The following is a 14,436-nucleotide window of genomic DNA, read 5'->3' as shown; positions in this document are numbered from 1 at the left end:
CACACAGGGAGTCCTCGACATACGTCTGCACCGGGCCCAGAATCTCCCCAGCCAAGCAAAGCAGTGTCTAAGCGAGACCGCCTGATTTTACGATCGTTTTCGCCGTGGTTGTTAAGTGAATTGCTGCAGTTGCTAAGTGAACCGTGCGGTCGTTAAGCAGATCCGACTTCCCCCGTGTTTATCAGGAGCTGATTAGGAAGGTCATAAGTGGAGATCAAAGAGCCCAGGACGCTGAAACCGTCATAAGTACGTGATGGTTGCCAAAAATTTGTCTGAATTTTGATCAGGTGACTGCGAGGGATGTAACTGCGAGGACTGGTTGTAAGTCACTTTTTTTCTGTGCCGTTGTAACTTTGAACGGTCACTACAGGTGAGGAATACCCGGACCGCAGATCACATTCGTTAATGTGGTTTGAAATTTACCGCAACGGCTTTTTCTCTGGCAGGCAAAGCAGATTGTCTTGCTTAGCAACGTAAAATTTTGACTCGGTTGTGGCCATAAATTGAGGACTCCCTGTAACTTTAGAACTCTGTGTTCATCGGAAGATCAAAGAGAATCGGGAGTCCCTCTCAGATTTTTTTTAAAATCAGTGGTCTCCAAATAAGGCAAATTTAAGACTTGTGGACTTCAACTCCCAGAGTTCCCCATGCTGGCTGAGAATTCTGGGAATTGAAGTCCACAATCTCAAGATGGCCAGGTTTAGAGTCCTCTGGTCTAAGGCCTCCAAAAGCTTGGATGGAACTAACAGATGCATTTTGCAGAAGAATCTAGAAGAGTGGGCCAACTCTGTAAACAGAGCCTGACTTTGTGGGGGGAGGGAGGGTGAGAATCTGCTGCAACAGGTTAAGAGATAAAACAGATAAGAGCCAAGGTGGCGCAGTGGTTAATGCAGCACTGCAGGCTGACTGCTAGATCAGCAGTTCAGCGGTTCAAATCTCACCGGTCAGGGTTGACTCAGCCTTCCATCCTTCCGAGGTGGGTAAAATGAGGACCCGATTGTTGTTGGGGCAATATGCTGACTCTGTAAACCGCTTAGAGAGGCTGAAAGCCCTATGAAGCGGTATATAAAAATCTGCTATTGCTATTGCTATTGTTGCTGATTGGAAAGTTCCTTGTTTGATTGATTGATTCGATAAACCAATGGAAGAGCCGGGTGAGAATCTCCCAATCTGGAAGCTGTGGAGATTCAGCCATGGAGGTCTGGGGATGGGGATCTTATGGTTAGGATCTCAGGGTGGGGATCTCATACGGATGATGGCAATCTCATGGTGGGAATCTCCCAGGGGTGAAATGCTACCGGTTCGGGACGGTTGTGCGAACCGGTAGTAAAAAATGCTACTGGTTCTCAGAACTGGTAGTAAAAATACTTTTTAAAGTTTTTTTTTAAGTTCTCACGATCACACAGCTGATCTTTGGAACTCTTTTTTTTAAATAAAAAAATAAGATTTTTTTTTTTACTAGAAGTTCTCTGAAAACGCAGCGGTGGGGTGAGGGGATCCGTTTTTGCTCACAGCAGGCTTCCCTGGAGCTTGCTAGGCCAAACTGGGGGCTGGGGATGCTGAGAAAGAAAGAAAGAAGAAGGAAGGAAGGAAGGAAGGAGGAAGGAAAGAGAAGAAAAAGAAAGAAAGAAAGAAAGAAGAAGAAAGAAGAAGAAAGAAAGAAAGAAAGAAAGAGAGGGAGGGCGGAGGAGAAGGAGGAAGGACTACAACTCTGGCACTAGACACAGCTTCAGAGGATAATCCAGGGCTGGAAGGGACCTAGAGGTCATCTAGTCCGACCCCCTGCTCCGCCGGGACATTGTTAAAGCGAGTTTCTTTCTTTCGATCCTCCAGTCACATGACTACATAGACACGCCCACCCAGTCACATGACCCCACTAAGCCCGCCCCACCAAGCCACCCCACAGAAACCACTAGTTTAAAAAAATAGATTTCACCACTGGAATCTCCTGGTGGTAATGGGGATCCCAAGGTGGGGATCTCATACTGAGCCCAGAGTGAGGAGTCTTACACTGATTATGGACATCTCAAGGTGGCGCAGTGGTTAGGGTGCAGTACTGCAGGCCACTTCAGCTGACTGTTATCTGCAGTTCAGCGGTTCTAATCTCACTGGCTCAAGGTTGACTCAGCCTTCCATCCTTCCGAGGTGGGTGAATGAGGACCCAGACTGTGGGGGCGATATGCTGACTCTGTAAACCGCTTAGAGAGGGCTGAAAGCCCTATGAAGCGGTATTAAGTCTAACTGCTATTGCTATTGCTATGCTGGGGAATCTCATTACTGGTAGCGGGGGCGGAGTATCTTGTAATAAGTATATGGATCTTGTGGGGTTTCACCATGGGGGGGCTCATACTGGTGCTGGGGATTTTGTGATCTCGTGGTGAGGAATCACTGGTGGGGGGGATCTCACCATTCAACCCTAAGCTGTAAAGATTCTCCTCCCATCAGTTTTTGAACACGGTGAAAAAGCAAAGGGAATCTCTTGTCTGACTTGGCAAAAGTTTAAGGCTGGAAGAGTTGTGCATTGAAAAACAAGAACGATCAATCATTCTTCTGACAAGCACCCATCGATCCAACCACATTCTTACAAGGACTTTGCAAGCAGCCCCGTTTTTTTACAGGTAGTTCTCTCGACTTACAACAGGTCATTGAGTGACCATTCCAAGTAACGACATCACAGAAAAAAAAAGTGACTTTATGGCCATTATTCACACAACTTTTGCAGCATCCCCAGGGTCACACAATCAACATTCAGACACCCAGCAACTGACAGTCACAGGGTCACGTGATTTCCCCCCTTTTGCGACCTTCTGACAAGCTAAGTCGACGGGGAAAACCAGATTCACTTAACAACGGTGTAACTGACTCAACAACTGCAGGGGTTAATGTAACAACTGTGGCAAGAAAGGTTGTAAAGGGGGGAATAATTTACGGAACAATCGGCGCATTTAGCAACAGAATTTTGGGCCAAATCGCGGCCGTTAAGCCAAGCGCTACCTGTGTGTAGCCAACCTCTTTGCATGTTGAGTTTTTGCTCCTAAGGCTTGTAAATCTGTCCAAGGGAAAGGAGGGGAAATAATTGCGGTGTACCGTAACGGCGAGGAATGACCCTGTTTGCGACACACAACATACTCCTCGGGTCAAATGAGGACCAAGCAGCTTCATTGGCTAAATTTGGATGTGTGTGTGTGTGTGTGTTTTAGCCTATTTTTGTCAGTTTGTGATCCAGTTGGTTGAGCTAATCTTGAAAAAACGAGCTGCTTCTGTCACCAAGTGTGTTGTGTAAACCACATCTGGAGGTTTTTCATTTTTGCCCTGTGATAAAAGTAGACCAGAATAACCGACTGGGTGGCAAGTCTAGAAATGAGAAATATCTCCAAATATTGTGATGACTCCGTCACTGGAGCTTTTTAAGAAGAGGCTGGACGGCCGTTTGTCTCAAGGGGTATACGGAGTTCTCCTGCCTGAGCCTTGGGGTTGGACTAGAAGACCTCCGAGGTCCCTCCTACTCTTGTTATTTTATTCTTTTGCCCCATTCCCAATCTGTCTCGCCACCGTTGTTAAGTGAATCCTTGCAGTATTACATTAGTGACTCGGTTGTTAAGCGAATCTGGCTTCCCCTTAGACTTTGCTCTATTATTCTGTATTTTTCTCCTCTTATTATTAAGGATATTTTTCTGAATGCTTGAAATAAGTTAATGATCAGTTCAAGAGAGAGGCAGGAATGCTACCATCGATATTAAATGTCCACCATGAAATTCCTGCCAGCAGTATCAGATCCCCACGATGAGATCCCTTCACCAGTATGAAGTTTCCCATCACAAGATCCATTTAATTGCTTTGAGATCCCTCATCAGTACGAGATCCCACACCACAAGATCCCCAATAATCAGTAGATCTCTACCATCAGTATGAGATTCTCATTATGGGATCCATATTGGATCCTACTACGATATCCCCACAATCAGTAGATCCCCACAATAAGAGATGCCGCCTCTTCAGGTTTCCGCCATGAGATCCCCAACACAAAATCACCGGTAGGAGATCCTCACCATGAGAACCTCACCACAATCACCAGGAGAGAAGTGAGTTTCTAGCACTGCCTTAGGCATGACAGTCAACTGGGTGTCTTTGAGCCAATCACCAGGAGACTGGGACTTCTAGTCCCGCCTTAGGCATGACAGGCAGCTGGGTGACTTTGAGCCAATCACCAGGAGACGGTGACTTCTAGTCCCGCCTTAGGCACGAAAACCAACTGGGTGACCTTGAGCCAATCACCAGGAGACGGTGACTTCTAGTCCCGCCTTAGGCACGAAAACCAACTGGGTGACTTTGAGCCAATCACCAGGAGACGGTGACTTCTAGTCCCGCCTTAGGCACGAAAACCAACTGGGTGACCTTGAGCCAATCACCAGGAGATGGTGAGTTCTAGTCCTGCCTTAGGCATGAAAGCCAGCTGGGTGACTTAGCGTTGTTCATAAAAAAAACTAAAAGCAGAATATAAAATAAATAATATGTGTTATTCTTTTCTCACAGGTTGTGGAAGTCTCTGGGATAACATTAGTTGCTGGCCCTCCGTAAATTTTGGGGAAACAAGGTGTTGTCCTGCCCAGTCGTTTTCACCTACTTTACAAAATTTCAAGGTAAGTTAAACTAAACTTTTCCCCCCAACAACGGATCGGTGAATTTTTTTGCTTTTGTGCTAAGGTTACTGTCTATTGGGGTGCAATCTACAAGTTGACCATAAGATGGCATGGAAGAGCAAGGAATCGTCTCTGAACTCTTTGCTGCCATCTAATGATTGTCACAATTTTGCAGTTTAGGTGAAATAGTCTTCATTCTCGAGATCACTCAACCTGGTGCCTTTTAGTAGCACAGAATCTATTATGCTCCTAAAATCAGAGTGGTGTCTGATTTTGATGACCTTTTGTGCCACAGTTGTTACGGTAAGTGGAGTCGCTATACTTGCTAAATGAATCATGAGGTCATTAAGAGAATTCTGGCCTTCCCCTTTGACGTGGCTTGTCAGAAGCCAGCTGAGAAGGTCGCAAATGATGATCATGTGGTCCTAGGATAGCAATAGCAATAGCAGTAGACTTATATACCGCTTCATAGGCCTTTCAGGCCTCTCTAAGCGGTTTACAGAGAGTCAGCATATTGCCCCCAACAGTCTGGGTCCTCATTTTACCCACCTCGGAAGGATGGAAGGCTGAGTCAACCCTGAGCCGGTGAGATTTGAACCGCTGGACCTGCTGATCTAGCAGTAGCCTGCAGTGCTGCATTTAACCACTGCGCCACCTTGGCACCTTGGATGCTGCAACCATCGTAAATACACGGTCCTAAGTGTGAGGACTGGTCATATGATGCTTTCCAGTCTTGTTGTAACTTCAACCTGCTGCAAAGCGAATGGTTGGTTGTAAGTCAAGGACTATCTGTATAAACTGCTCAGACTTACCACGGTTAAGATGGACACTTAATAAATTTTACAAATAAATACAGGTAGTTCTTGAATTATGACCACAATTGAGCTCACAGTTTCTGTTGCTAAGTGAGACAGTCGCTCAGTGAGTTTTTGCCTCATTTTACAAACTTTCTTGCCATAGTGTTCATGGATCACTACAGTTGTTAAGCGAATATGGCTTTATGCTCTAATGCCTTCCATTTCTTCTCCAGTCCCCATCATTCAGGACTGCTGGATTAGTAATTATCATCCACAACTCCTTCCTTCACAGGTACATCTCCATCTTTACGCTTCAGGTGAGGTCGTTTGTCCCATTTAGCCGAGACCCCAGAAACCTCCCTCCCATTACGCCAACAGAGGCCATGTTTTCTGCTTTCTTTACAATCATCAACATTAACAAACCACGATGTACAATTTCTTTGACTCTGCAGTAAACTCTCACTATGGCCTTCTCTCTGGATTGGGCGCATACTCTGTTAGAGTGTGCACAGTGTGACTATTTTGAGAAGCATAATATCGTTTGTCTTTCAAATAGTGGTTTATCTACAAGGATATATACATACATGTACTAGGCAAAGTCAGACAATCAATCATCAACTACAGCACGGAAGCACACTCAGAGACAGAGATACGCCCTTCACAGGGTCTCTTATATTACAGCCTCTTAAAGTGATAGCAGTCAAATAAACCACCTGACTCGTTGCTACCATTGCATGATCGTTACAGCGTTACAGTATTACAACATTACAGCTGGTCAGCTATTAATCATCATTACTCTGACATTCCCATTGATTTTCCTTGACAGAAGGTCACAAGAGGGGATCACGTGACCTCCGGGACAGTGCAACTGTCATAAGTATATGCCAGTTGCCAAGCATAATATTTATAGCAATTGCGCTATCCCGGGGTCCTGTGATCCCCCTTTTGCGACCATCCGACAAGCCAATTAGCAATGGAGGCAAGAACGATAATTAAATGTGGCAAAATTCATTTAATGACTGTCTTGCTTAGCAGTGGAAATTTTGGGGTCAATTGTGGTTGTAAGTCAAGAACTGCCGGTATAGCTTTACAAGAAAGTGAACTTAGCATACCTAATCTGATCCTATCGGACCAAAATCGGAAATATAATACATACATACATACATACATACATACATACATCCATACATACTACATACATATATATATATTAGATTTTTACAACCCCCAGTATGCCCAAATATGGGAGGAAGATCACCTACTTTCATTCTCTGTCCTTTGGCTCGTCACAAGAGACCATCCAGGCAGAAACCCAATATTTTTACTGTTGCCTTTTGTTACATTTGTGTAGTATTTGTGCTGATAAATAAATAAAGGGAGACTAGTATAGATCTATTTAAAGCTATTTAGCTCTCATCAGCTAGCCATTTGACTGGGATTTGAACCTGGGCTATATTACATACTAGCAGACATCTTAGCCATTAGGCCACAGGCTCTTATCCGTTATCAGCCAGGCAAGGATGAAAGGTATCTATTAGATTACACACACACACACACACACACACACACACACATACACACACACACACCGTCTTTTTCAGACTATAGATGCACCAAGATTTTGAAGAGGTAAATTTTAAAAAAGTTTTGCACTCTGCAGGCCTCCCCACACCCTCTGCATGCCTTGTTTTTTTTGTGAAAAATGGGGCATGCAGAGAGTTTGAGAGGCTTGTAAAGAGCTCCTGTGGGCAGGGGGGGGGCAAAAATGAGCAAAAAATGGCCCTTTTTCATGAATAACGGATCATTTTTGCCAATAAAAGGGCATGCATAGCCTTTAGGCTTGCAGAGTGCTGCTGGTGGGGGACGGGGACAAAAATGAGCAAAAAACGGCCTGTTTTACCTCGTTTTTTGCCCTTCCCACCCCTAGGAGTACTTTGCAGGACTCCCAAACCCTCTGGACATCCATTTTTGCAAAGGGGGTGGGGTTTGGGAAGCAAAAATACTGTATTCAGTGTATAAGACGCACCCAGATTTTCAGCCTCATATGTTGAGGGGAAAAGGTGCGTCTTATACTCTGAAAGTACGGTATATATTTTGCTCGCAGGGTTTCATTCGGACAGCAAGCCAAGATACAGATCATGGTTAACTCTTTGAGGATGCTTGAAACGATAAGCCGATCATTTAAACCACAGACTTTGTGCCCTGACCCCACAAACTCTTTATGCCGTGCTATCAATCACCGGTGACCCATCTTGACTGGCATAACCACCCCAGAACAAATTGTTGTCAGTGGTGTGGAAATAGGATACAACCTTGGTGTGAAGGGGTGAAATTACTGGTGTCGTCCTGCAGACTTTCAGGAAAAAGCTATGAATATCATACATCTTAAAAGACTTGTCAAAAGAGCAAGCCGAATCATAACAGTCAGGCAGATGCTTTGTCGAAAAGGCTAAGTTTTCCTCACACCAGGAGCCAATGATTAAATTATCCTTCGACAGGAAAAAAGGAAGGCGGGGAGGGTAGCAGAGAACATTTGCATTCATTCGGGCTTGAATTGGCGATCTTTGGGCTGGATGGTTCCTTGCAGACATTTCCGACCCAGCTAGGGAACATCATCAGTGCTAGGAGGGAGTGGGGTTGTGGAGAGGAGGAGGAGGAGGAGAACTGGGGGAGGCCTTGGTGCTCTCTGAGCTGGGCGGTTTTCTCTCAGATGTTTGCAGGAATGAGCCGAGGTGGCTCAGTGGTTAGGGGGTGCCGTACTGCAGGCCACTTCAGCTGACTGTTATCTGCAGTTCGGCGGTTCTAATCTCACCGGCTCAAGGTTGACTCAGCCTTCCATCCTTCCGAGGTGGGTGAAATGAGTACCCGACTGTTGGGGGCGATATGCTGACTCTGTAAACCGCTTAGAGAGGCTGAAAGCCCTATGCAAGCGGTATATAAGTCTAACTGCTATTGCTATTGCTCCTTCATAACCAAGTTAGGTAACATCATCAGTGCTAGAAAGGAAGGGGACTGTGGAGAGAAGGAAGGGGCAGGGAAGGAGGAGGAGGACTGTAGGTATTTAGTGGTCTCTGAGCCTGGTTTTTTCTTTCTGCATACATTTCTAACCCAACTAGGTAACCTCATCAATGCTAGAAGAAAGCAGGGGTTCCAGTTTCTAGGACCCTCGAAACTAATATCCTTACCTGGTTAGTTTATAAAACATTTGCAGGTAACCAACCAAACTCTGCGAACAATAGGATTCCACCCTATTGTACTTACCTCCTTACTTCTGAGTATAGGAAGTTCTCGATTTACAACTGGTTGGTTAGTTTGTTGTACTAATCCCACCCCCACAACTCTCCCCCTACATATAACCCACATCTGAAGTTTCTGATACCTTGCGACTGAATTTTGGGTGCTTGACCATTGCCCTGCATTACGGCCATTGACAATTATGGTCACATAATTGGGGTTTTACTATGTTGTTTTTTTTCCTGGAAACCAGCGTTTTGTTTCCGACATACAAGTTTGATAAATAAATAAATGAATCCACATTTATATACATACAGGGAGTCCTCAAAAATACCAACCACGTCCTTAGCAATCATTTGAAGTTTTAGTACTGGGGGGGGGGGGGGAATAAACGAACTTATGACCGTTTTTCATCCTTACGACTGTTGCAGCATTCCTCATGGTGGCACAATCAAACGGTGGGTCTTTGGGAACTGACTCGTATTATGACGGTTGCAGTGTCCTGGAGTCACGCGATCCCTTTTTGTATCCTGAGAAGGAAAAATCGATGGGGGAAGCATAAGAGTCACATAATAGCCGTCTTATTAACTTAACAACGGCAGGGATTCACTTAACAACTGTTGGATCGGGTAATGGATAGGCACCCACAGGCTAAAGGCAACAACAGCTCTTTATTATAACACAACAAATATGTACAATCCAGTGAAGGATCAGTCTTACAGCAGCCCTTTTATAGGGAGCAATCAGGTTGAATCTCTGTTCCCGCCGGATCAGAGGACCTTGGTGGAAACCACTGTAGTTGAAGCAAGTATCTAACAACAACTGTGGCAACAAGGTCGTAAAATGGGACAAAGCTAGCTGCCTTGCTTAGCCATGGAAATTTGTGGCTCCATTGTGGTTGTACGTCGAGGAATATCACACAGATATGTGGAGGTCACAGCAAAACAAAATTGATTCGTTTAAGAAACGTCATATTCGCTTTACAATGGCTACATTCTTTTTATGACCACCATGCTCACTTAATGACCAATGCAAAAAACAGTTGTAAAATCAGCTTTAGGCACGTGTTCACCTGCTTAAAAGCTGAGGTGGCGCAGTGGTTAAATGCAGCACTGCAGGCTACTTCAGCTGACTGCAGTTCGGCTGTTCAAATCTCACCGGCTCAGGTTTGACTCAGCCTTCCATCCTTCCGAGGTGGGTGAAATGAGGACCCAGATTGTTGTTGGGGGCGATATGCTGACTCTGTAAACCGCTTAGAGAGGGCTGAAAGCCCTATGAAGCGGTATATAAGTCTAAGTGCTATTGGTATTGCTTAACAACCAATATGGTGGGGCTCAGTTGCAGTTGTAAGTCAAGGGACTGCCTGGAGCAGACGGCTTAGGCCCATAAAATGTTAGAAATAAAATAAACAGTGCCACAAAATGCAATTTTTGTGCAACGTGCCCACATGCTTTTGCAGCTGCCATCTCCAGCTCTGTGTCGTATCGTCATAGGGTATTCTTGGTTTTTATTCCACTCCAAATCTAGCATTCCTATTTTTTTTATTTCCCAGCCTCGGGAGTTTACTCTCCATCCTTATTTCGCTTTCCATGTCTCTATTTCTGTGTTGAATGACAAACCAGGAAATGCCTCAATCCCTAACACAAACACACATAGATCATTGTGTTCTCCGAATGCGTCACCCCGCCCCAGAATTAATCATTGCGGTCATTACAAGATGGTGACGAATCTAAATATTTCTTCTGCGCTTCCCAGTTTTAAGTTTTTTTTTGCATTCCGATTTCGAGCTCTTTGGGAGTTTTGCTCACATTTTCTTGCGAAGTGGGAGGGAGAGGGTCTTGAATCAAACTGAGTAAAGAATTTAATGCAGAGCATATCCAACTAAAATATTCATTTTCCAAGAACATCCAATTTGGGTCCGTCCCGGAGATCAGAGTTTTAGTCTTCAGAGCTTTCACATTCTGCTAGAGGCCAGATATTCTCACCAGAATATCTGCTACGAGCAATTCTGTCCTTTGTATCTATGTGGTGCCTGGTTGTGTGTGTGGCATTTTAGTTGTTGATCGGGTGTTGACGGCTGGCTATCAAGACATTGACTGTTGTTTCCTTGTTCTGCCAAGCCCTCGGCTCCTACGTATCTCATAAGCCGGTAAGTCAGCACTCCTGTTGACTGACAAATGGGCCCGTTTCCCAGGCTTCAATTATTTCCCTGGCTGTTTTTGTACCTGCTCTGCCAATAATCTTAGTAGCTGTGAAGCTGAATGTGTGTCCCTGTTTCATTTGATTCACCAACTGCTTATCGGGTACTTGGGAGCCAATGACTTGGCAGCACAAGGAAACGACAGCCAATGACTTAATAGCTGCCCATCAACATCCCAATTAACAACTAAAAGGCCAGACATAACCAGGCCACTACATGAATATTATGTCAACTCTCCCATGTTGTCATGGGGACAGAATGAGTGGGAGTGCATTCCACGCATACTGTCGGAGTCGGATCTCAGACTGCAGTAGCTGGTTGAGATGGGTGTATCTATTGGTAACGTGATTTATGACCAGACTGAGGGAGAAAAGGAAGCAAATAAATAGAGCAAAAATTTGGCTGAGAACAAACTTCCCTACGAAGTCATAAATAAATCACTGTTTTGTATTAAAACATTGGCTCAATTATTATGAATCAGTTATGGCATTGTTAGGAAACTTGACATATTGTACACATTGGATACCAAAGCATACATTCTGATAGTTCCCTGAGGAAGGACTCAGAAGTCAAAAGTTCTGGTCCTGGTGACCGACCCAGATTGGATCCTGCAAAACAAATTCCAGTTTCTGGAGAGAAAATCGCACAGCGATCATTTTTTTCAATGTAATTTATCGACTAGCTGATAACCCAACATAGCCCAGGTATGTATTTATCCCAATCCTGAATCCTTGTGGAGTACTTGTGCGAAGCCGTTACTATGGCAATTCCACTGTGCTGTACAGTAAAAGCCATTTTAAGGCACAACAGGCTGTATCTTAACAGAACTTGAATCCAAATGCATACTATCACTGTCAAAAGTACCATGACTTGACACTAAATATAATTCAGTCCTTTTCATTTCAGCTGTCTAAGCATTCCGAAGTTATGTTGGAACACAACACACACACACACACACACACAACACACACACACAACCTGAGGGGTGTTACGGGTGTCTTACCCCCACAACATTTGATTCCAGATAGTAAGTCATCTGTGTACCACGTTTGGTTGAAATTGCTCGAGGCGTTCCAGAGTTATGCTGGAACATACAAACACAGAGAAGCATGTTAAGATAGATAGATAGATAGATAGATAGATAGATAGATAGATAGATAGATAGATAGATAGATAGATAGATAGATAGATAGATAGACAGACAGACAGACAGACAGACAGACAGACAGACAGACAGACAGACATAGATGGATGGATGGATGGATGGACGGACGGACGGACGGACAGACAGAGAGAGAGAAAGGAGATAGATCATATAAAGAAAGAAAGAAATAGATAGAAAAATGATAGATAATAGGTAGAAAAGATATAAAAAATGATAGATAATAGGTAGGTAGGTAGGTAGGTAGGTAGGTAGGTAGGTAGGTAGGTAGGTAGGTAGGTAGATAGATGATAGATAGATAGATAGATAGATAGATAGATAGATAGATAATATGAAGAAAGAAAGAAAGAAAGAAGAAAGAGGGAGATAGAAAATGATAGATACTAGGTAGAAAGATAGATAGAAATAGAAAATGATAAATAAAAGGTAGAAAGTAAGAAAGAAAGATAGATGATAGATAGATAATATGAAAAAGAAAGAAAGAAAAGAAATGATAAATAATAGGTAGATAGATAGATGATAGATAATATGAAGAAAGAAAGAATAGAAAATGATAGATAATAGGTATAGATAGATAGATAGATAGATAGATAGAGAGAGAGAGAGAGATTAATCTAATTTACATACTACCCACCTGCTTTACACGTTTTTTTTTAAAAAAAGGAAAATCCTTGCAAAATTGGGCTTTAAAATGTGGAGAGACAGTCCTCCAGCTCTTTTCAATAGGACAGGTAGTCCTTGACTTACAGCCATTTGTTTAGTGACCGTTCAAAGTTACAATGGCACCAGAAGAGGGTTGCTCCTGGTTTTACTACCGTTAGCTTCATGCGCACCGCATGCACAGAACAATTTACAGTGACTGCGATGTGCACATACTACTAAACAACGATGCCGCAACTGGGGAACTGGTTCAGGGGCGTGGCCAGCCTGGGTCGCTGCCGGTTCTGCAGCCCAAGCCAAAATACCACTACCGGTTCTGCCGAACCAGGAGCAACTCATCTCTGATCCAACTGACCCACCAGAATGGAGAGAAGGAGACGTTCTAAAAAAAATGACTTATGGGGGTTTCTCACAGCTATGACCGTTGTAGCATCAGCATGGACACATGGTCAGAATTCGGACTGTTGGCAACTGGTTCATATTTATGATGGTCGAAGTAACATGATCCCCTTTGCCTTCCGATGAGCAAAGTTAATGGGGGAAGCCAGATTCACTTAACGACCATGTCGCTAAATCAACAACTGCAATGATTCACTTAACAACTTTGGCAAGTACGATTGTAAAATTGAACAAAATCCACTTAACTGTCTTTCATAACAACGCAAACATGGGGCTCAATTGTGGTCATAAGTCAAGGACTACCTGTGGTATAATCTAGGTGGAAGAGCACATTTTACGATCTTCCTTTGTTGCCCGTCCAGGGTAACGTCAGCAGGAACTGTACCAGGGATGGCTGGTCAGATATTTATCCTGCCCCGTATCCGGTGGCTGTGGGGTATGACCCCAACACGACAGTCACTGAGGAACAGGTTAGTAGAAGGGGAATGAAGTGTGGAAAGGAGGGCAGATGGGTGGAAAGGAGAGAGAGGGAGGGAGGGAGGGAGGGAGAGAGAAATAGGGGGAGAGGGAGGGAGGAAAGAAAGAAAAGGAGGGAAGGAAAGAAAGCGAAGGAAGGAAGGAAGGAAGGAAGGAAAGGCAATGGGAGAAAAAAGGAATCAAAGCAAGGAAGAGAGAGGAAGGAGGGAAGAAGATGAGGAAAGAAAAAGAAAGGGGAGAAGGGGCAGGAAGAGGAGAGGAGGAAGGAATGAAGGAAGGAATGATTAGAGGAAGAATAGAGGGAGGGGGAAGAGCAAGGAAGGAAAGAAAGAGAGAGAAAAAATAGGGAGAAGAAGGAAAAAAAGAAAGGGAGGGAAGGAAAGGAAGGAAAGAAAGAGAGAGAGAAAAGAAAAATGGAGGAGCGGAAGCAAGGAAAAAAGAAAGGAGGGAGGGAAGGAAGAAGGAAGGAAGGAAAGAGAGGCAATGGGAGGGAAAAAAGGAATCAAACAGGAAGGAGGGAGGAAGATGAGGAAAGAAAGCGAAAGAGGAGAGGGGGCAGGAAGAGGAGAGGAGGAAGTAATAAAAGAAAAAAAGATGAGAGGAAGAATAGAAGGAGGGGGAAGAGCAGGGAAGGAAGGAAGGAGAGAGGGGAGGGGAGGGGAAAAAGAAGACTGAGGAAAGGGCTTCATTTATTTAGTTGTATCCTACCTTTATTACTTTTACAAATAATTAAAAAACGGCGAATATATCCAACAAACCTTCCTCCTCCTATTTACCCCAAAACATAGAACCCTGTGAGGCTGAGAGAATTTGATTGGTCCAAGTCACCCAGCTGACTTCCATGCCTACGGTGGGACTAGAACTCCA

General features: G+C 44.2%; 1 protein-coding gene across 1 annotated transcript in view; it reads left to right on the top strand.

The window, feature by feature from the left end:
- The first annotated feature begins 3,749 nt into the window (after nt 1-3,749).
- The window catches only part of VIPR1 (vasoactive intestinal peptide receptor 1), a 32,116-nt gene continuing 21,429 nt past the window's right edge, over nt 3,750-14,436 (top strand). The window contains exons 1-3 of the mRNA XM_032234899.1: nt 3,750-3,800; nt 4,562-4,640; nt 13,456-13,562. Coding sequence (XP_032090790.1) covers nt 3,750-3,800; nt 4,562-4,640; nt 13,456-13,562 — 237 coding nt within the window. The remainder of the gene's footprint in view (nt 3,801-4,561; nt 4,641-13,455; nt 13,563-14,436) is intronic.

The sequence above is a fragment of the Thamnophis elegans genome, chromosome Z, assembly GCF_009769535.1.
Source record: "Thamnophis elegans isolate rThaEle1 chromosome Z, rThaEle1.pri, whole genome shotgun sequence".
Classification (NCBI taxonomy): domain Eukaryota; kingdom Metazoa; phylum Chordata; class Lepidosauria; order Squamata; family Colubridae; genus Thamnophis; species Thamnophis elegans.
Note: the sequence above shows the minus strand (reverse complement) of the source record. Positions and strands in the feature narration are given on the sequence as shown.